This window comes from Oryctolagus cuniculus, chromosome 8, assembly GCF_051225735.1.
Source record: "Oryctolagus cuniculus isolate XC-2025 breed Fujian yellow rabbit chromosome 8, ASM5122573v1, whole genome shotgun sequence".
Classification (NCBI taxonomy): domain Eukaryota; kingdom Metazoa; phylum Chordata; class Mammalia; order Lagomorpha; family Leporidae; genus Oryctolagus; species Oryctolagus cuniculus.
In genome coordinates, this window is record NC_142874.1 from 33,395,691 (window position 1) to 33,418,635 (window position 22,945).

The window sequence follows — 22,945 nt, forward strand, 5'->3', positions numbered from 1 at the left end:
CTAGGTTAATCCTCTGCCTGCAGTGCTGGCACACCAGGTTCTAGTCCCTGTCGGGGCGCCGGATTCTGTCCCGGTTGCTCCTCTTCCAGGCCAGCTCTCTGCTGTGGCCCGGGAGAGCAGTGGAGGATGGCCCAAGTGCTTGGGCCCTGCACCTGCATGGGAGACCAGGGAAAGCACCTGGCTCCTGGCTTCGGAACCACGAAGTGCGCTGGCTGCAACGCGCCGGCTACAGCGGTCATTGCGGGGTGAACCAACGGAAAAGGAAGACCTTTCTCTCTGACTCTCTCTCTCACTGTCCACTCTGCCTGTCAAAAAAAAAAAGAGACTTAGATTTATAATGATATTACTTACATTTATAGATTTGTGTATAAAATAAGAATTATTATAGTTGCTGATTTTGATGCTTTTTTGCATATATATTTTTGTCTTAACACTAACAGAGCAAAATCTTCACCAGTTAATAAAGATTGAACCAACAACATAAGTTTTACTGTGTGTACAGGTAGTAAACACTTGACATCTCCTGATTGATCAGGGCTTGTTGTTGGTTGCTGCCTTTGTATTTATTTAGTTGTGCCAAAAGCAGTAACCATGTTTGCCTCATTGCTCCGGGGGTGTCTGGTACAAAATGTGGTAGGATTGTTTTGTTCCTGTTCCTGGCCTCATCTCACGTCATAGGCGTTGGCCTGCTCTCTGATGCTGGGTGCACTTTGGGGCTTCAGGCTGGTTTGCACGGCCTCTGACGTCAGTCCCTCTTTCTTTGGTGTTTGGGCATTCACAGGTGCTCTCCTTTGACTTCACCAGATTCCCTTGTGTCTTTTTAGCTTGAAAAATGTTAAGATATGTATTGCAACTGAGCATGCACTGTGGGAAAGTGGACTTGGACACTGGTTATTTACATTGTCTTCTCTGTCTCAGACAATGGCCCAGTGGAAAACAAATGCTGCTGTTAGGAGTCAGGAGTTGTCTCAGGCCTCACTACTTTCTTGTGAAGGCTGAGTCATTGGGTGGTCTATTGTTTAGGAGTTTTGCAGTTTGCATTCTTAAGACCACTCTTGGTCACTACCCTAGTTATTCCAAAATTTCACTGGACCAACCAGGAGCCTCTGATGGAAAAAGTAGACATATACCCTGAATTCTTTCGTGCAGGTGTGAGCCCTGGCTCCTTTTTATTTTCCCTTTTTTTAAGATTTATTTTATTTATTTGAAAGGCAGAGTTACAGAGAGAGAGGTAGAGACAGAGAGAGAGATCTATCCGCTGGTTCATTCCCCCGATGGCCGCAACAGCTGGAGTTGAGCCGATCCAAAGCCAGGAACTTCTTCCAGGTCTCCCAAGCATTTGGGCCATCTTCTGCTGCTTTCTCAGGCCATAGCAGAGAGCTGGATCAGAAGAGGAGCAGCGGGGACTAGAACTGGCGCCCATGTAGGATGCTGGCACTTCAGGCCAGGGTTTTAACCCGCTGCGCTGCAGCGCTGGCCCCGGCTCCTTTTTCTAAAACATGTTACCAAGGAGATGCCTTTTTCTAGTTTGTCCCTTTTAAAAATGCACTCTAAGAAACTGTGTCAGAGATGAGATGATATATGTAAAAGGTTTGTCTCAGAAAATGCAATGGCACTTCTTTCTATCTTAGTTTTAAAACTTTTATCTCACTCTCTGTCCTTTCCAGTATGAGGAAAATACGGCAAAACTCTGTTTCCTACAGGTTTATGAGAAAGGGTGTCCTAATTACCACTTTCAGGGATTTCCCACTCAACTAGAGTGTCTAGATTAGCACATAATCATTTGGCCCTTTCTGTTTCAGTTTTTGCAGTTTGAACATTTAAGTTCTTTATTCAAAAGGCAGAATGATAGAGAGAGAGAGAGAGATCTTCCATCTACTGGTTCAGTCCCCAAATGGCCAGAGCTGCCAGGGCCAGACCAGGCCGAAGCCTGAAACTCCATTTGGGTCCCTGACATGGGTGATAGGGCCAAGTACTTGGGCTACCTTCTGCTGCTTTCGTGGGTGCAGTAGCCAGGAGCTGGATCAGAAGCAGAGTAGCCGGGACTGGGACTCATACTCTGATTTAGGATATTGGTGTCATAAGCTGTGATTTAACCCTGTGTGCCACACTAGTCCCAGTGTAGAACACTTTTATTGGGCACCTGTTATGTCCTGGCCATAGTCTGAGGCATTGTGCTAGAAATGAGCTGAAGGCGAGGATTCAGCCTCTTGGGGACTCTGCTGGAGAGAGTGTGACCAGCAGAGCAAATTAAAAGAAGATGGTCTGAGCCGGCGCCGCGGCTCACTAGGCTAATCCTCCGCCTTGCGGCGCCAGCACACCGGGTTCTAGTCCCGGTCGGGGCGCCGGATTCTGTCCCGGTTGCCCCTCTTCCAGGCCAGCCCTCTGCTGTGGCCAGGGAGTGCACTGGAGGATGGCCCAGGTGCTTGGGCCCTGCACCCCATGGGAGACCAGGAAAAGCACCTGGCTCCTGGCTCCTGCCATCGGATCAGCGCGGTGCGCCGGCCGCGGCGGCCATTGGAGGGTGAACCAACGGCAAAAGGAAGACCTTTCTCTCTCTGTCTCTCTCTCACTGTCCACTCTGCCTGTCAACAACAAAAAAAAAAAAAAAAAAAAAAAAAGAAGATGGTCTGAGCCCTTGGATGATGTTGAGGGTCATGGAAAAGTTCTGCAGAGATAGAGGAATAACTGAACAAGAACCCACCTATGGAAGCTAAGATGATGCTAATAGCCTTCCACAAATTGTGGAGCTTTTCTGACCGTGGACATTAGAGAATGCTGTTGATACGGGGTTTCTGAGTAAGTGACTGTTTTAGGCTTGTGAATCAGGCCCTGGAATCTCTCTCTCTCTCTCTCGCTGTCGCTCTCGCTTTCTCTTATTTATTTATTTGAAAGTCAGAGTTACAGAGAGAGAGAGAGAGAGAGAGAGAGGTCTTCCACCCTCTTGTTCACTCCCCAGATGGCCTCAACAGCCAGAGTTATACTGACCCAAAGCCAGGAGCCAGGAGCTTCTTCTGGGTCTCTCACGTGGGTGCAGGGGCCCAAGAGCTTGGACCATCTTCAACTGCTTTCCTAAGGCCATAGCAGAGAGCTGGATCGGAAGTGGAGCAGCCGGGTTTTGAACTGGCACCCATATTGGATGGCGGCACTGCAGGCAGCGGCTTAACCCTCTATGCCACAGTGCCAGCCCCCGGAATCTCTTTTAAGTCCATCTCTTCCCCTTGTTTGCTCCTTGCCTGCCATAGAGGGTTCTCTGTGCAGTGCCTTGAACTTGCCAAACCCCATCCTGCCCATGCCTCTGTATTTATTTGAGATGTTCTTCCCCAAGATACTTAGCAAGGCCATGTCCTTCACTTCTTTAGTTTTCTGCTCAAATGGCACCTTCTCTACACCATCAACAAAATAACTCCCACCTGCTATCATCTCTTCCCTTGTCTGGCTCTATCTATCCCCAAGGCACTCAGCACTGTCTTGTCAGAACGGAAGTGCTGAGAGAAAGTACTCCTGTCTCTCTGTGCGTCCTTGAACACCTCATGTTTCTAGAACAGCATGCAGCTCCTAACAGATAGTCGGCAAGTAATGTGGAAAGGTAAAAGAAAGGAAAGGAGGTTTACCATTACTTCGGTTGTCTTTCTGTTCTCAGTAGGAGGTAAAACTCCGTGAGGGCTGAGCTTCTCTCCAGCACCAGGTGTCACTTGGTGGGGCAGGTGGTGGAGGAGTGGTGGTGCAGGCACAGCAGGTTAAGCTGCCTTTTGGGACTCCTGCATCCCATATTAGAGTGCTTAGATTTGAGTCCCAGCTCTGCTTCTGATCCAGCTCCTGCTAAAGTGCATCCTGAGAGGCAGGACGTGGTGGCCTAAGTACTTGGGGTTCTGCCACCGCATGGGAAACCTGAATGGAGTTCCTGGCTGCTTGCTTCAGCCTGGCCCAACCCTTTCTGTTGCAGGTATTAGGGGAGTGAACCAGCATCACATGGATGTCCTCTAAAAAGAAGATATGTTTCTGTATATCAAGGTTATATCTGCAGTATAGCCTATACTAATACCAGGGGGATTGAAAAAGCTCGTGGAAAAATAGAAATAAAAGGCTATTTTGGTGCAAACATTTTTGAATTTTTTTTATTTTCATTTTATTTGAAAGGTAAAAATTTTTTGAAATCCCTGCATATTTTTAAGACTTCTCATACACATGACTTTCAAAATTTTTTGCACCAAAATAGTTATCTTTAACTTCCATTTTCCATTAACTTTATAAAATTTGAATTTTTAATTAAATTTTCAGGCAACCATCATATAAAGAAGAAATAAAGGCCACACACTATGTTGGTGAAGAGCTCAAAATGTGCAGCCACCAAGGCCTGGTTTGAGCTCCAATGCCTGCTTTGCTGCTGTCCAGCAGGGTGCCCATGGAAAAGATAATTAACCTCTCCATGCCTCAGTTTCCTCTTATAAAACGGGAAAGATGTACTACCTATCATAGGGTCGAGGGCATTGAGTTATTCAGTGTGGGAATGAATTTCAGTTAACACCCCAGAAGTATCTGTAAAATATGTTAAGATGGAAGTATTTATGGATAGTCTTGCTGAGTGAATTACAATGGGCAGTAAAGAGTGGAAATGCCCTCTCCTGTTCCCACAGCCCCGCAGATAGGATTTCATGTCCTGAGGAGGTGATCCTAATTACTGCCTGCACTCTTGCCAGGGTGCTGATTCTTCCCCTTCAGAATTACAGGCAAAATTAGCTAAAGGAATCCAAGCAGCCACCCAAATATCAACTGAAGCAGCTTTCATAAGCAACACCTGGGGAAGCTCAGTGCAGAGAGGGTGTGTCCGGCGGGCGCACAGTGAACAGAAGGCAGGTGTTCTTTGAGAGGGGAGCCACGTCATCATAGAGGGCCCCTGCCTAAGGGCTGCACACAGCCTGTGCTGACAGAATGGAGAAGGTATCAGTTTGAAGAGAGGGCAGAGAGCAGTGATGGAGATGGTAACAGGCAGACAGTCTAAGCACAGGACGTGCTTTACACGTGCTTTTGTACCCTGAGAGAAGGAAGAGTTAGAGGAGAAAGGGAGAGGGAGGGAACACGGGAGGGTAGAGCTTCCCTGACACTCTCTGGCACTGTCACTTTATTCATTACCTCCATGGGAAAGGGGGATCCAAGTGAGAAGACAGCAGCCATTATCCCTGCAAAGCTCAGCTACTGTGTGGAGCATCCACGCCCCCTGGTGTCAGTCAGCGTTCATAGATTCCCTACTGGCCTATTCCAGGAAAGTGAGTTCATCAAATTCTTCCTTTCTTGTCCATAGGAATGGGAGTTCATCCCTCTCACTTTGCACAGAGAAGCTTCCGTGCAAATAATTAATATGCAGATGTTCTGCATCATTTTTCTCCTTATTTAGCAAGCTGGATCTCCTGTACTAGTTGATGTACAAAACTATTCGTCTCAAGTTATTATGGTATGATTCTATTAAAGGTGACTTAGTGCAAGAGAACCTCAAAAAACTTTGTGGAAAAAAATGGAATTAAAAGGTTATTTTGATGAATAGAATTAAAGCTATATTTTGTTGTAGAAAATGTTGAAATCCATGTTTAGTTTTTTTCATAATACATATTTTCCATAAGCTTTTTGAAAATCCCACATAGGCATTACATTCCCTTTTATGAGAGCTGGCCCAAGAAAGCTGCAACTTAATATAGGGAAGAAAAAAGTTAAAAACAGACTGAAGAAACGAAAATGTGACCCTCCTTCTCTGGATCATAACCCAGAGGAGTGTGACCCCTCAGGAGGGTGGCAGGTCCAGCACTCTGGTACTCCTAGGCCCTTGCAGACTGTCTCCCTGCTCCCTGCTGTGGCATTTCTGCCCCACACCTTGCACATTGGTGCCCTCTGCTGGACTGCTGAGACCAGGACTGGGTGTCCCAGCAGGGCACCTTCAGGTGACCCTTATTGAAATTCTTCATTGGTAAAGACTGAATTTTGTCTTCTTTGTTGAGCAGAGAAATTGCTGTTCAGTAATTAGTCTTTGTTTGGTTCCCTTATAAAGACCCTTAAATTGTAAGAAAGATACAGTCCCTTTCAGGAAATGTCTTTTCTGTAAAATGTATAAAATGTGTTCATTTGAGGCAATTGTCCTTAAAAAATTAAGGATTGATTCATACAGAGTGCCAACTAGCATTTTTCTAGTGGTTTATATTTAATAAAGTGCTGTCAGATGTATTATCTCACATGATCATCAACATAACTGTGATGATCTTGATGCTGTGGGTAACAGTGGAGATGAAAATGGATGCAGGGATGGCTGCTGACGTTTGTTGTTTACTGTGTACTGGTTTTTAAAGATTTATTTATTTATTTGAAAGTCAGAGTTAGAGAGAGAGAGAGAGAGAGAGAGAGAGGTCTTCCATCCACTGGTTCACTCCCCAATTGACTGCAATGGCCGGAGCTGTGTTGATCCAGAGCTAGGAGCCAGGTCTTCTGGGTTTCCCACGTGGGTGCAGGGGCCCAAGGACTTGAGCCATCTTCTACTGCTTTCCCAGGCCATAGCAGAGTGCTGGATTGGAAGTGGAGCAGCCAGGTCTCCAACCGGTGCCTATATGGGATGCCGTTGCTTCAGACCAGGGCTTTAACCCTCTGGGCCACAGTGCCGGCCCCTCCACTGAGTGTTTTATATGGATCTTCTCAGTGAAGCTTCTCAGCACCTTGTAAAGCTGGTGCTGTCACTTCTGTTTTTGACTGAAGAAAGTGAAGCTCACAGAGAACAGTGAACCTGCTCAAGGTCCCTCCACGGGTGATGGGGGGTGGGCATGCTGTCTGAACTTTGGTAGTCTCCCTGGAACTGTTTAGCAGATACTTGCTGTTTGCATCCTCTAAGTCAATAATCATTATGTACTGAAAAACTGGGTTTATGCCCATAGGATTTCCATTATGAAAAGCAGGGGGACCTCCTAATTCTTTTGCTGTAGTGGAATTATATTCAAATGAGTCCACTGCTATACATATTTCTGTTTTGGCAAATTTTGGAATTCCTTGGTCATGTCAAACAGTACAGTCTCTTACCAGGCAATTCCACCCACCAGTGTGGGTGACTACTGTGCCTCTGTGGAAGTCCCACAGTGGATGAACGGTGGCCAAGGCTACCAGACAGCTTTGCCTGGTTAGCATGTGGACATCTTTGAATCAAATTTGTGCTCTTTGTTCCTTCATTTTCTTTGAACCAAATTCATGTACTTTGTTCCTTTGTTCTTTTTGTTCCCCTCTTTTAAAATTTGTGTTTCTGATTTACTTTATTTATTTGAAAGGCAAAGTGACACGGAAGAAGGGAGAGAGAGAAAGAGTAGGATTGTTGGAGAGGAAGAGGGAGAGGAGAGGAGAAAGAGATCTTCTATCTGCTGGTTCAGTTCAAAATGGTCGTAACAGCTGGGCATGGGCCAGGGCAAAGCCAGGAGCTAGGAACTCCACTCCAGTTTCCCACGTGGGTAGCAGGGGTACCCAAGCACATGGGTCATCATCTGCTATTTTCCCAAGTGAATTAGCAGGGAGCTATATGGGAAGCGGAGTAGCTGGGGCTCAAACTGGCACTTGGATATGGGATGCTGGCATCTCAAACAGAGGTTTAACCTGCTACACCACAATCCCAGTGCTAGATTTCTCTCTTTCTGTGAACAGAGTTCCACGCTTACTTCAAGTAATGATCATGTCCATTTTACCTCCTAGATCTCAGAGCAGTCTTTTCCTTTTTATTTGCACCAATTTTCAGTTCAGGTTCTTGTCTCTCGTTTGTACCATTGCGATTCTTTCTCTACTTGGTTTCTCTGCCTTCAGTTTTGTCTTGTGGTTTTTCCTGTGCAAGTCTGATCATTACTTTTGCCCTTTTAAAACCATTAGTGGTTTCCTGTGATTTGCAATAGTGACTCAACACTTGACACCAAAAACCTCTGGTACCTTAGAAAGAAAAATGCCGTGGCCCACTGTAGGCCAGTAGACTGAGAAATCCTGACACCTGTCTTTCATGAATGCCTCACCTGACCTCTTCCTTACTTGGCTATCTAGAGGACATCTCAAAGTTAACATGTCTACAATGGAACTTTTCTTTCCTCAAAACCTCTACCAGCTTTGGTCTTTCCTATCTTAGCTGATGGCAGCTCTGCTTTTCAAATGACCCAGGCCTAAAATATTGAGCTACTTTCCTCCTGTGCATCTCATAGCAGGACCAGTCAGCACAGCATCCTGCCCACTTGCCTGGAGGTTCATCTTGTTTCAGCCCAGCCAGCTCTTCCAATGGCCTCCCAATGGCCTCTCTGCTTGCTCTGTGGCATCAGAGTGACCCTGTAAAAATATAAATTAAATCTGTCACTGGTCAGAACCCTTCAGTGTTAACCATTTCACTCAGAGTGAAAATGAAATTTCATAGTGGCCTACCAGACCTTGATCCACAAAGGAGTTCCCAGACTGTGGACATGCCCTGGGGCATGGCAGTGAGTTCACAGGGGCCCTTGTGGGAAATCTGCATTTTTAAGGGAAACTCAACATCTGTCCAAACTTTGTGTCAACCGTCAGCAGAATGAATGGCAGTAGGGCATACAGGACTTGGGAGCCAGAGTCCCACGGTGCATGTCCAGCTCCTTGCCTCTGTTTGCCTAACAATGGGTTATACTACTGCCTAGGCACTAGACTGAAAGCTTTTTGCCCAGTGGCTGGCACAGAGTAAATGTGTAACCAGTGTTAGATGCTGCTAGGTGAATGGTACAACCCGAGGTGTACCAGGCTGTACTGAGAGTTTCTCATTTTTGCTGCTTTCAGAGTTAGATTGTTCTGGCGCTGCAATGCCTGGGGGATAAATGCTGTAGATAATGATGACCAACAAGATTCTCTTTCCTTTCTTGGAAGCCGTTTATGCTTCAAGATTTCATGTGTATCTTGCTATAGTGCACTTAGAACTCCTCTTGACTGACTGCCCTCCCAGCCAGGAAAGCTGTGCGTTTCATCCTCCTTCTGGCCTGTGGCTTGCAGGCCTCTGTGTCTGTATCTGTGGCCTGATGGCAAGGGGGTCATAGTGGTCCCTCTGGTCCTTTTGTAACTGAACTCATTCTTCCCATCATTTGGGATCCTTCTCACCTGCCTTTTCCTAGCTGATGAACTGAATTGAACTAGATGACTTATTTCCTATGCACAGCTCTCAGGGCATACCTTATAAATGCAGGGTTGGACAGAGCCTTAACACCTTAGCTTTTTTTTTTTTTTTTTTTTGGTTCTAGTTTTCTTACCAAAATTAAATTAAAATTTGAATTCAAATATGAGGACAGTCATTTAGCTTAATGGTTAACACACAGATTAAGACACCTAGTCCCACATTGGACTGCCTGAGTTTGATACCTAGTTCCTGATCCTGACTCCAGCTTCCTGCTGAAGCAGAGTTTGGGAAGTATCAATGATGCCTCAAGTAATGGAGTTCCTGCCACCCACATGGGAGACCTGCAATGAGTTCTTGGCTTTTGGCTCCTGGCTTGTCCTAGCCTAGCCCATCCCAGCCCCTGCTGTTTCAAGCAATTAGGGAGAAAAACCAGAATGTGGGGCCTATCTTCTATCTCTCTCTCTCTCTCTCTCCTCTCCCCTCAATAAATAAATAAACATTTTATAAAAATTATAGTGTAAAATAAGACAACATATCTGCTACTCTGTGCTGATGACAATTTACTCCAAACTTTCTAGGATTAGTCATAATGAATTTGAAGGTTTGTACCATGTATTGTTGATAGCAGAACACAGAACATGACGAGGATGTGGTCACCGGAGACTGCTCTGTGCTTGCATTCTCCTACCAGAGGGCTGCGGAGTGACTCCAGTCTGCTCTTTTGATGTGGATTCAAAGTGGAATTTAGCACAGTGGCAGGTAAAAGGCTGTGCTGTAGTAGAGGCATTTTTCAAGTGCTCTGAGAAAGCAGCAGAGGGCAGTTGGAGGCTGGTTCTTAGAAAAGCTTGGGCTCTGTGGAGTGTGGCAGAGTTTTAGAACTGCACTCGTGGGTGAAGGGGTGAAGAGAGTGGCAAGGGAACAGCCTGTGTGAGAGGTTGAGGAAACACACTTGGGTTTCTGTGTGGCCCAAGCATGAGAGGAGTGGTTGAGAGAAGACTGTCTAAAGGGGACATGGCAGTGTGCTTGTGAAGGCCCCTGTAGCTCATGCTACAGAATGTGGAGTTTTACTTCTGTAGGCCTTCTGGTGAGGTGGTCATACTATCGCATTCGTGGTGCCAGTGTGCAGGTTGGGAAAGAAAGCTGGAAATACAGAAGAGGGTTTTCTTCTGATTCTTGAGGATATTAGAGAACTATCAGGAGATCATAGGCAACTGAACTCTTGATAAAACCGTATCAAAATAATAGGAATACAAAATGAATCACAAAAGCAGGTCAACACACACCCAGAATGGATTTAATTGTGAAATAAGCTTCCAATTGACAGGGAACATCATTATTGGAATGTTTTTATAGTGTTTAGAAATGACATCTTAGGAGCTAAAGGCCATATAAAACATAGGATACCCAATTAAACTTGCATTTCAGTGAAACAATGAATAAGTTTTTGGTATAAGCACATCCTGTACAATATTTGAGATGTATGAGGATGCTTTAGAACTTCTGTGGAAAATGGAATTAACATATGTCTATTTTAGTGCAGAAAAAACTGAAATCTCTGCATAGTTTTTTCAAAATATGTATCCTTAATGAACTTTTTGAAGAATCCTTGTGTGCTGGGTTTCAAATATTTTTTGCACCAAAATAAATTTACCTTTGAATTCCATTTTCTATAAATTTTTGAAGTACCCTCATACTTAAATACTAGTTTCGTTCATTTGAAATTTGAATCTAATTAGATGTCTTATTGGTTTTATTTGGGAAATAGGGCAATCTTAGAATGATGTAAAGGTTATGAGATAAGAGAGGCTGAATAAACCACAATGCAGCCAGACAGAAGTATTGTGTTCTGGTGTTGTGGAGCAGAGTGGGCTTATATGGAAAGAACAAGACACCAAACACACAAGTTAAGAAAATGGAAAAGCCAATTACCTGATTTGATCAGTTCACAAACTGGACACGTGTTAAAATACTGCACTGTACCACATAAAAATATACAGGTATTGCATGTTAATCAGAGGTTTCTTTATGCATTTTAAAATAAAACCCAGAAATAACTGATGTGGAGGAAGGTTATGAGAACGCCTGGTGTTCAGAGGGCATGATCTGCCCTTTTAAATAGTTGATGAGATTTTGATGAGTGAGGGTTATGATATTTACTTAGGGGTGTGGAAGACAGGCCCTACAGAAGCATTTTTTAAAAGCAGTTCGTTATTCATTTGAAGGGCAGAGTTATAGAGACAGAGGGAGAGACAGAGACAGAGACAGAAATCTTCCATCTACTGGTTCGCTCTCCAGATGGCTGCAAGGGCCAGGACTGGGCCAATGCGAAACCAGTAGTCAGAAACTCCATCAGGGTCTCCCATGTAGGTGGCAGGGGCCCAAACACTTGGGCCATCTTTTGCTGTTTTTTCAGGCTCATTAGCAGGTGGGTGGATCAGAAGTGGAGCAGCCAGGACCTGTGCACATATGGGATGCTGGTGTCTTGGGCTGTATCTCAACCTACTGTTCCACAGTGCTGGCCACTACAGAAGCATTTTATAGAATCTTTGGGAAGTCCTTTCTACATGTAAGTCACTGGTAGGGGTTTTGCATTATGAGATTGTAAAGTTATTTGATCAAGAAAATCAGGAGAAATAAGGTTGAACTCCAGAAAAGAGGGAAAATCCAAACTCTTGAAACCACTGAACAGACCAGCAGGACGAGTCCTGTGCATTTCAGGAAACAGAGAGGGCTGCTGCCCTTCTGAGAGGGGTCACCCAGTCAGCCGTGTGCGAACACAGCTGGGCTGTATTGTCTTCCATGCCCTTGGTTACACAGTGGCTCTGGTGTTCTGGCTTCTGTTTCTACTGGGGCTGTAAAAACATTACAAAAGCCCCAGGCTCCACAGTAATTATTCCGCTGAGAATGTGAGGTCACAGTGCTATGACCTCACAGGGAGCCCAGATCCTTGGATGGCTGAGAGATGAGCAGGGGACGCTGGAGTTGTGGGGTGGAGAGTCCTTGGAAGGGGCTGACTAGAGGAGGGATGGCCCAGGTGCTCCCCAGGAGGTGTGATGGGTTCTTCTCCGAGCCTGTGTTGTTGCTGGTGAGTTCCCATTGCTGTCGTATTGCTAGGCTTTCTCATTTAAAAGGAGCGATTTCTGGTCTTGTTCAAGTGATCTCCTGAGTCCTGAAAAGGGACAGACGGAGCCTTCGAGGACTGGAGGTATTTATCCTCACTTTGTTCCTTTTTTTCTCCTTTTACTTTCACTGGAGGTTTTTAAAAAGAAGACCCAGAGAGGTCTGACCACACAGATTTTAAAAGTGCGTAATTCTGGTGGATGTGAAGAACATGAGGTGGAATTGACTGGGCTTGGCAAGATGGTAGAAGGAAGAGGCAAATATGTGGAGTGAGAAGCAAGGAATAAGAATGATTATGAGTGGTGCATTTTTAGAATATGTACTCATTAGGATAAGCCTTTATATTTGAAAAGAAGCCAGTCAAGTCTGATGTCTATGTATTGTAATTATGTGGTTTGCACAGTGATTAAATGTATCTTCCCTGAGAATTGAGCAAAAAGTGGCAGTCTAATTGAGACGAAAGTCCTTTTTTGGCATTTATTTTTACTACATTATAGCTGTTGTATAGAGGAAAAGAGGACATGGAAGCACAACTCCAGGAATTTATCTTTCATAATGTGAGAATGTCTTGATTTTAACAGTTCTTGGAGTAAATTTTTCACATTTCCACACAAAAGAGTCCCCAATTTCTTTTAAAAGAAACATCAATGAGTTCACTTTTATAGGTATTCTGTAGATAATTAAATATTCAGTTTTCTGATAGGATATGTTTCACAAAACTGCTAATGCTAACTCTACAGCAGAAGGTTTGGGATGAGGAATCACCATAAGGAGGCAGTTTGTTTTAGCTGGGGGGTGTTTTCTGCTGGAACTTGTTGCCGATGGCTGTTGTTTGGGAGATTACCATGCATGCGGGTTTGTCTGAATCAGTTCTGGTTCATGCTTTGTTGTTCTGGCATTGGCATCCTTATCGACTCTAGTTTAGTATTTGACTCAGACTTTTAAAAGGGAACTGGTATCGTCTTAATAGTGGCAGCACGAGTGTGGTGTGGACTTGTATTTTGTACTCTCAGCTTCCTTCATGGTCTCTCCTGAGAATGTGTGAGTTGATGTGTGCACTGAACAGGATTTTCATGTAGCTGGGTCTAAAACACAGTCTTGGGGATAACCTGTCTTTTTCCTACCCTCTTTTTTCCTAGTTTGATCAAGAGGCAGAGACAGAGCGAGAGCGAGCACACGTTCCCATATGCTGGTTCACTTTCCAAATGCCTGTGCTGGCTGGGCTGATCCAAAGGCAGGAGCCAAGAACCCAATGCCCATCTCCCAAGTGGGTGACAGGGACCCAGTCACTTGAACCATCACTGTTTCCTATGGTCTGCACTGGCTGGGAGCTGGAGCTGTGAATCACTGTGCTGGGATGCTGTGAAGCAGGATACAGGCATCCTCCAGGTGCACCTCGCCCTGCTCTTTACCTGTAACTCCCTTTCAAGTGCAGCTTGAGGGGTGTCTGCTGATAGAAAGGAGTTTCTAGGGATTGTCAGTCCCTTCTAGTGTGGTGATATTGGGAGAGTAGGAACCCTGCAGCCTCTCTGCAGCTGCTGGATGTACTCTGAGTGACAGTGAGGCTGTCGCGTCACCACTGTGCTGGTGGATCAGTGGGAAATGGAACAAGTGTTAAGACAGAGATTAAAAGTGTTTTCATTCTTGAGGCAGGCATTTGGTGTGCTTCTTAGGTGGAGGTTTGGGATGCCTGCCTCTCATATTAGAGTGCCTGGGCTTAAGTCCCAGCACATGTTCCATTTGAGCACCCTGGGAGACAGCAGGAGACGGCCCAAATCTTTGGGTCCTTGCCACCCACATGGGAGACCTGGGTTGAGTTTTTTAGCTCCAGGCTCAGCCTGGACCAGCCCTAGGTGTTACAGGCATTTAGGTAGTAAGAAATTAGATGGGTGATCCATCAGTCTCTGTCTCTCATTTTTTCAAATAAATTGAATAAAAAATAATTAAAAATAAAAATAAAAATATTCATTTTTCTACGGTAGTTTCTGTTATTTGTTACTTGGTATAAATTTATAATTTTTCTTCATATTTTTTTTGACAGGCAGAGAGAGAGAAAGGTCTTCCTTTTTCAGTTGGTTACCCCCCCCCCCCAAGTGGCCGCTACAGCTGGTGTGTTGCGGCTGGCGCGCTGCACCGATCCGAAGCCAGGAGCCAGTAGCTTCCTCCTGGTTTCCCATGGGGTGCAGGGCCCAAGGACCTGGGCCATCCTCCACTGCATTCCCGGGCCACAGCAGAGAGCTGGACTGGAAGAGGAGCAACCGGGACAGAACCGGCGCCCCAACTGGTACTAGAATCTGGGGTGCTGGTGCCGCAGGTGGAGGATTAGCCTAGTGAGCCACAGTGCCGGCCAGTTTTTCTTCATATCTTAAGAAATGTAGCAGTTTTAAGTTATAATTCAGATATCACAATATTTACCTTTTTAAATGCAAATTCTGTGATTTTAGTTTATTCCCAGGATTGTCTAATCATCCTCACTATCCCAAGGCTATTTCCAATCTCACAGAAAAGAAACTCTTTACTCTGTAAGAGCACTACTTCCATATGTTTATTTCAAACATTTTTTGCACCAGCATAAACTTATGCTTTAATTCTACTTTCTGTGAACTTTTTATCTTTTTATTTTTTTAAAGATTTATTTATTTGAGAAGCAGAATTACAGACAGAGAAAGGGCAAGAGAAAGAGACAGAGGTCTTCCATCAGCTGATTCACTCCCCAAATGGCTACAACTAGGACTATCCAAACAACACAACTAGGCCTACCAGAAGCCAGGAGCTTCTTCTGTGTCTCCTACGTGGGTGCAGGGGCCCAAGCGCTTAGGCCATCCTCCACTGCTTTCCCAGGCCATCAGTAGGGACCTGGATCAGAAGAGGAGCAGCTAGGACTTGAATCAGTGCCCATATGAGATGCCACCACTCCCGGAGGAGGCTTAACCTACTATATGCCACAGCGCTGGCCCTTCCGTAGGCTTTTTAAAATACCCTTGTATTTCTCTGATAATTTTTTTTTTTTTTTTTTTACTTTGTGATAGTTACGTTTACGTATTTAATGGTTTGATCATCCCTTTTTCCCTCTTCAGAGTTTCTGAGGTTGAGGCAAGAAACCATTACCCCCCTGACGATGCAGGCCACATTAAATGGCTTCCAGTGGCCATCCACAGGCAGCGTTCAGTCTAGCCTGCCATCTTTTATGTCTTTAAAGGTTATGACAAAACAGCACTAAAAGCAGCATATGTGACAGAGACCTTACGTGGCCCACAAGCCTAAAATACTTACTGTCTATGCATTATGGAATGATTCTTACTGTGCCTGTGGTACCTGGGACTGTTAGTCTGTGATGGTCTGTGGAAGGCCATTTAAGCACACATTCGGTCATGAACATGTCTTTGTTACTAAGTTAAAAGGATTTGGAAGGGACTGAATCCCCCTTGGCTTCAGTGCTGTACGTGCGTGGAGGTAATACTCTACAGTGGGCCCCAGGCTGTGGTTTGTGACTCCTGTGAAGGACCTCGGAGGTTCCTCACGTGTGGCTTGTGGGCTGGCTCCCTTCAGTAGCTTGCTGAGGTTACATTACCTTGTACTATTAACAACAACTTTACTTTCCTTTTTCACTATGTTGACAGAGTACAGGCTCAAAGCCATGGTGAGGCCATAGCAGAAATCAGGGCAGTGGCATCAAACTGTTCTAGTTTCTCCTCGTGTTCTTTACTGCCAAGCCCTCGAGTGAAACCACAGCCAGTTTCACCTGAAATGTCCCTGATGAAGCCAGTACAAATGAACTTTTCAGTGTCCTGTGTGATGAAACAGGAAGAAAGTGCTTCTGTTCCTGGTGGTTGTCTCCAGGAGAGCACTCCCTTGTCCTTTGACTTGTGGTGGATTTTACTGGAATGGCATTTCTTTCTGGAGAGGATGACTCACAAGCTATGGTTATTGGCAACATTTCTAACAAATGAATACAGGGTGCCTATTACTTTAGTGAATATGTTTAGCTCTGTTTATAGCTAATGACTATATTTGAGCTTTTGATCAAAAATTTGAATTTGGAAAGTTTGTGTCTGCCACCAAAAGTTTGAGAGCTTTCTAATACTTAGAATTTCTGAAGAGACTGGGCATGATGATGAATGTGATTTTTAAAGATGTATGAAATGGGTCAGTCATTATTTTGCAGGTGACCCATACTTGATGGTACTTACAAGACAAATTTTAACGTAAGACTATAAAAAGTTTATTGACACAAATTTGTATTCTATAAGGCAACTAAGTTTTAAGAAACTACTACTTGTCTTATTTTGGTCTTAGTTCAAGAAAGAACACCCACAATTATTCAAAAAGGATACTAAAATGCTCCTCCTTTTTCTAACCAAGTATCTGTTTGAAGCCAGATTTTCTTAATGTATGCCAACCAGAGCAATAAATTGTTAGAGACAGAATACAGAAGTGGCTCTGAGAATCTAGTTGTCTTCTCTTAAGCCTGTTCTTAAATAAATTAATAAAAATGAAAAACTCTCACTTGTCTGTTTTTTGAAGATAGTTATTTTTAACAAAAATATAATATTTACATTAATATTATGAAATGTATTCTTTTTAAATGAATTAATATTCTAAAATATCCTGTTAAATTATTGATTTGATAAATATTAACAGAAATACTAACCCCCGTAAACAGGATCTTTAGAGTTCTTAGTACTTTTAAAACTGTAAAGGTCCTGAGACCAAAAGTTTGGGAACCACTCAAATAAGGCTTTTAGGCAATCACCTCTGTAAGTTTCTAGTAGTTGAAAGTATTCTCATTAATTTTTAAGCATAAAATGATTTCATTTAAAATAGTTATTTGGATGAATCTGGAAAACATACTTGGTGAAATAAGCCAGTCCCAAAGGGACAAATACTATATATTCTCCCTGTTCTGTGATAACGAATAGAACACCTGAAAGGAACTCTGTAGAAGTGAAATTGACACTTTGAGAAGAATGACTTGAACAGCCCTTGTCTTGACTGTCAAGGAACAGTTTTTTTTTTTTTCCTCTTAATGGAGAATGGGACTGGGAATGGGAGAGGGAAGAGGAGGAGGTTGGGTGGGAGGGCTGGTATTGTGGGACAAATCACTATATTCCTAAAGTTGTACTTATGAAATTTGTACTCATTAAATGAAAGGTTTCTTTGGAGAAAAAATAAAATAGTTATTAAGATAGCTCTCAGTATCATGACAATAATCATTATTACCCATTTTGCCATACAAGAGAAATCTGTTCTATTATTTTTCTTGTTTATCAATTCTCATAGCAATCCTGGGGTGAAAACAACATGTCTAGAGGCTCATTCTGAAATGGGGAGCACTGAAATCCTGGAAAAGGAGACCTCAGAAAGTCTCAGCAATGGTACCAGCAGCAACGTGGAAGCAGCGAAAAGGTTGGCCAAACGCCTCTATCAACTGGACAGATTCAAGAGGTCGGATGTTGCGAAACACCTCGGCAAGAAGTACGTTCTGACCCGAGCATGGGGTGTGTGTGTGTGCGCGCGTTCATGCTTTCATTTTACTAAACAAGGCTACTCTGTTTTCTTATAGTAATGAATTTAGCCAACTCGTTGCTGAAGAATATCTGAAGTTTTTTGATTTTACAGGAATGACACTGGACCAGTCTCTCAGGTATGAATGCCACCACCTCTATTCTTCTTTGCTTCTAAATAATTTATTCTTACAGGAAAAAGTCATGTGCTCAGCTGTAATCTGATTTTGTTTTTTTTTTTAACCCTCTGTTATTTTGTGAATTTATGTCAGATTGTATTGTAGATGTTATACATAGAGAATAAGAAAAATTTTTGTGAACTCATACATGAAGTACTATTCTGTGTCTATTGGTAAGCCCATATTCATATGGCATGGTAAAGAATGAAGACAAAGCAAGTCTAAAGGAAGAATGGAGTCTGGGAATTTTTTTCAACTTAATGACAGTAAGAACTTAGCATTGTGACCATTTTAAGGTACAATTAATTGATACTAAGTGCATTTTATGATGTTGTATGTCCATCACCACCAGCCATCTCCATAAGTTAATCTTATAAAACTGGAAATCTTTACCCATTAAACAATACTCCCCATTAATTCATCCCCCGCTCCTGGCAGCTGTTCTGTACTTTCCATCTCTGTGATTCCAGCTGTTCCAAATGCCTCACTTAAGTGGAATCATCAAAAGTTGCCTTTTTGTGACTGGCTTCATTCATCCCAAGTCCTCAAGATTCATTCATGTTGTAGCATGTTACAGAACTTCCCCTTTTTAGGGCCAAAAAATGCTCTGTTATATGGCTCCGCCACTGTTATGCTTGTCCATTCAATGGACGCCTGCATCAGTCTCACATTTTAGCTGTTGTAATTAATGCTGCTGTGAATGTGAGTATCCAGATACCTTTGTGGAACCCTGCTTTAAATTCTTTTGAGAAGGGAGTTCGGTTTTTAAATGATCAGTAGAAAAGAGCACCAATATGGGTATTTTACGGCAGTTAAGGCACTGCTTGGAATGCACAGATCCCACATCAGAGTTCTTGGGTTCAAGTTCTAGTGTTGTTTTTGATTCTAGCTTTAGGCTAATATACATCCTGGAAGGCAGCAGCTGTTGTGGCTCAAGTGTCTGTGTCCCTGCCACCCACATAGGAGACTTGGATGGAATCCCGTGCTCCTGGCTCTGGTTCTGGCTCTGGCTAGGCCAGGCCCAGTTGCAGCTCTTGTGGCATTCTGGGGAGTAAACCAGCAGATGGGGATCTCTGTCTATCTGTATTTATCTCTTTGCCTTTCAAAGAAAGAAAGTAAAAAAGAAAGAACACAATTCACAGAATATAAAATTATAGACTTTTTTCCTAAGTATTTTCTTAGAATACTCAAATAACTTTTAAGATGATAACTTTTTTGGAATTAATTTGGAATGGAATTATAATGAATATCACAAAATAATAGAAAGTATCAGTAAAACTGTTCCAGACAGTGTCCATTTTTCCATGGAAGGCGTCCAACACATTGATCCTCACTTTCTGTATTATTATACAGAAAGTTTCTAAGACCAGCTGAACCCAGTTAGCATTTAGTCTTATAGATTGCTTGTAAAAGGCTGGGGTTTGGAAGAATTCTGTGGGTCATCTAGTATAATCATTTAATTTGACAAGTCAGGAGAGTGAGGCCTGGGAGGTGAAGTGTGGATGTCTAGGTGAAGGTGTGCTGTAGTCATTTATTCTGTGGTGCTTTTTGATGAAAATAGTAAGAGTGCAGGAAAGATCCGTATTTTTGCTTTGTGTCTCATGTGATTTATTAAAAAAAAAGTTATGCAAAGTTTGTTCAGCATAATTTAGCTTAATAAACTATAAGTGATTAATGAGGAAGAAGGCAACATTTTCATAGAAATAAGGCTGATTGTATGTTTTCAGTAGTAAGACTTTTTTTTTTTTAATTTATGACATGTAGAGTGGACAGTGAGAGAGAGAGAGACAGAGAGAAAGGTCTTCCTTTTGCCGTTGGTTCATCCTCCAGTGACCGCTGCAGCTGGCGCACCGCGCTGATCCGAAGCCAGGAGCCAGGTGCTTCTCCTGGTCTCCCATGGGGTGCAGGGCCCAAGCACTTGGGCCATCCTCCACTGCACTCCCTGGCCACAGCAGAGAGCTGGCCTGGAAGAGGGGCAACCGGGACAGAATCCGGCGCCCTGATGGGGACTAGAACCCGGTGTGCCAGCGCCGCAAGGTAGAGGATTAGCCTATTGAGCCATGGCGCTGGCCAAGTAGTAAGACTTAGAACATTTAAAATGGCTTTTTTGTTCTTCTCATTGCATGTTTTGGAAAATGTAGCTGCATGGTCAAGTGAGAATCATCTGGATTCATCCATAGTATTCATCCACAGTATTCATAATAACTCCATTTATTTGCTGCATAGTTCTGGGCATATTTCCTATTATTCAAAGTACTTTTATTTATAAATTGATTTATTCCATAACTTAACGAATAAAGATTTTTATCTCCCAATTTCCTCCTAAAAATTAATAATCAAATATGGTGGTAATCATCAAAATAAAATTAGCAGAAATCTGCTATGCATAAAATAATGTAATTATAATTTTAATGATGGATTAATAGAGGGCCCTGCACTGTGGCATAGCGGGTAAAGCAGCCGCCTGCAGTGCCGGCATCCCAGAAGGGCACCAGTTCTTATCCCGGCTGCTCCGCTTCCAATCCAGCTCTCTGCTATGGCCTGTGCACCCATGTAGGGAGACCCAGAAGAAGCTCCTGGCTTCAGATGGGTCCAGCTCCGGCTGTTGCGGCCATTTGGGGAGACCTCTCTCTCTGTCTCTCTCTCTGCCTCTGCCTCTTTGTAACTCTGCCTTTCAAATAAATAAATAAATGAATGAATAAATAATCTTAAAAAAATAATGGATTAGTAGAGATTATAGTCATCTAACAAATGACAAAGGAATCCTTATGTATGTAGAATTTTAAAACAACATAGACTGCTATTATGCATTGAGTTTTATGTGTTCTTTGGTGTTTTCCTATCCTACTGGTCTTTAAAATTGGCTTCTTGACACTAAATCATAATTGGGAAATTACCTACCTGCCTAAGGCTTTGAGGAATGGGCTACTCTGTTATTACCCTGTCATCCTTTACAGTGACGTTTTATAGAATTCAAATCAATGTGAGTTTATGTTGGGTGACCATCTAGTAAGTGATTTTTTTGGGAAACAACTGATATTTTGCTTTGTACAATTAATCTCTTATGTTTATATAAATTGATGTTACCAAACAGTGATAACATCTTCTAAATTCTCCCTTTTTTCCCCTTAATCTTTTTTAGGTATTTCTTTAAGGCTTTTTCTCTTGTGGGAGAAACTCAAGAACGAGAGAGAGTTTTAGTACACTTCTCCAATAGATATTTTTATTGTAATCCAGACACCATTGCTTCACAAGGTAATCTGATGAAAGTTCTTTTTTTTTTTTTTGAACTGTTTATTTCTTATGAAAGTGAAGTTTCATGTGGAATGGAAATTATATAGAAGTGATAACTAACATTTTGATTGGCTTCCTGTTAGTCCATTTATATACTATTTAATGTCAAATTGAAATAATTGCAGTTTTAGTTTTTACTTTCTTTTGAGCATATTCTCATGTCATTGAGTATTTAAAACCATATTTAATGGCAGCATAATATTCTTTATTCTTCTTTTAATTATTTTTATAGTTTTCTAATTCCATAATGTGGTAATAACCTTCACTTAAGTTGCTCAGCTTTGTTTAGCCAAATTTTTTTAATAGAAAGCTTTTATTTAATAAATATAAATTTCGTAAGTACAACTTTTGGATTATAGTGGTTCTTCCCCCATACCTGCCCTCCTACCCCCAAACCATCCCACTTCTTACTCCCTCTCCCATCCCGTTCTTCATTAAGATTCATTTTTTTTATTTTTATTTTTATTTTTATTTTATTTTATTATTATTATTTTTTTTGACAGGCAGAGTGGACAGTGAGAGAGAGAGACAGAGAGAAAGGTCTTCCTTTGCCGTTGGTTCACCCTCCAATGGCCGCCACGGCCGGCGCGCTGCGGCCGGCGCACCGCGCTGATCCGATGGCAGGAGCCAGGAGCCAGGTGCTTTTCCTGGTCTCCCATGGGGTGCAGGGCCCAAGCACCTGGGCCATCCTCCACTGCACTCCCTGGCCACAGCAGAGGGCTGGCCTGGAAGAGGGGCAACCGGGACAGAATCTGGCGCCCCGACCGGGACTAGAACCCTGTGTGCCGGTGCCGCTAGGCGGAGGATTAGCCTAGTGAGCCGCGGCGCCGGCCAAGATTCATTTTTAAAAAAAATTTTTTTGACAGGCAGAGTGGACAGTGAGAGAGAGAGACAGAGAAAGGTCTTCCTTTGCCGTTGGTTCACCCTCCAATGGCTGCTGCAGCCGGTGCACTGTGGCCTGCGCATCGCGCTGATCCGAAGGCAGGAGCTAGGTGCTTCTCCTGGTCTCCCTTGCAGGTGCAGGGCCCAAGGACTTGGGCCATCCTCCACTGCACTCCATGGCCATAGCAGAGGGCTAGCCTGGAAGAGGGGCAACCGGGACAGAATCCAGCGCCCCGACCAGGACTAGAACCCAGTGTGCCGGCGCCACAGGCGGAGGATTAGCCTATTGAGCCACGGTGCCGGCCTAAGATTCATTTTTAATTATCTTTATATACAGAAGATCAACTCTAAGTAAAGATTTCAACAGTTTGCACCCACACAGACACACAAAGTATAAAGTACTGTTTGAAGATTAGTTTTACTGTTAATTCTCATTTACAACACATTATGGACAGAGGTCCTACTTGGGGAGCAAGTGCCCAGTGACTTCTGTTGTTGACTTAAAGCACACTGTGATAAATAAATGCAGATTTTCTCATTTCTTGTTCTTACACCTCTGGTCTGCACACTTCTTAATGAAAGTGCATGCATGCTTAATTCTGTGGTTTGTTTTGGAAATGTTTCCGCATCTTACTGCTGGAAGTTGTTGTGTATCTCTGTTCTTTTGTTCAGTATTAATTGTAATAACACTGACTACCAACTGACTTTCATTTATGATGTTAATGAACCATGAGTTTATGTTTATTGTTCTGTTTTTACAAAGTACTTTAAACTATTGTTGACCTACTCTATGAAGAGAGGTCTCTTCTCCATTTCAGTTCTGCAATAAAAGCCAAGTT

At 43.2% G+C, this 22,945-nt stretch overlaps 1 protein-coding gene across 12 annotated transcripts in view; it reads left to right on the forward strand.

Annotated features, from left to right (window-relative positions):
• PSD3 (pleckstrin and Sec7 domain containing 3) overlaps nt 1-22,945 on the forward strand; it is a 583,146-nt gene that overhangs the window by 281,641 nt on the left and 278,560 nt on the right. For all 12 annotated transcript variants that reach the window (XM_008267258.5, XM_089302856.1, XM_070047341.2 and 9 more), the window contains 3 exons: nt 17,528-17,722; nt 17,811-17,891; nt 21,073-21,185. In XM_008267258.5, the coding sequence (XP_008265480.3) occupies nt 17,528-17,722; nt 17,811-17,891; nt 21,073-21,185 (389 nt within the window). The remainder of the gene's footprint in view (nt 1-17,527; nt 17,723-17,810; nt 17,892-21,072; nt 21,186-22,945) is intronic.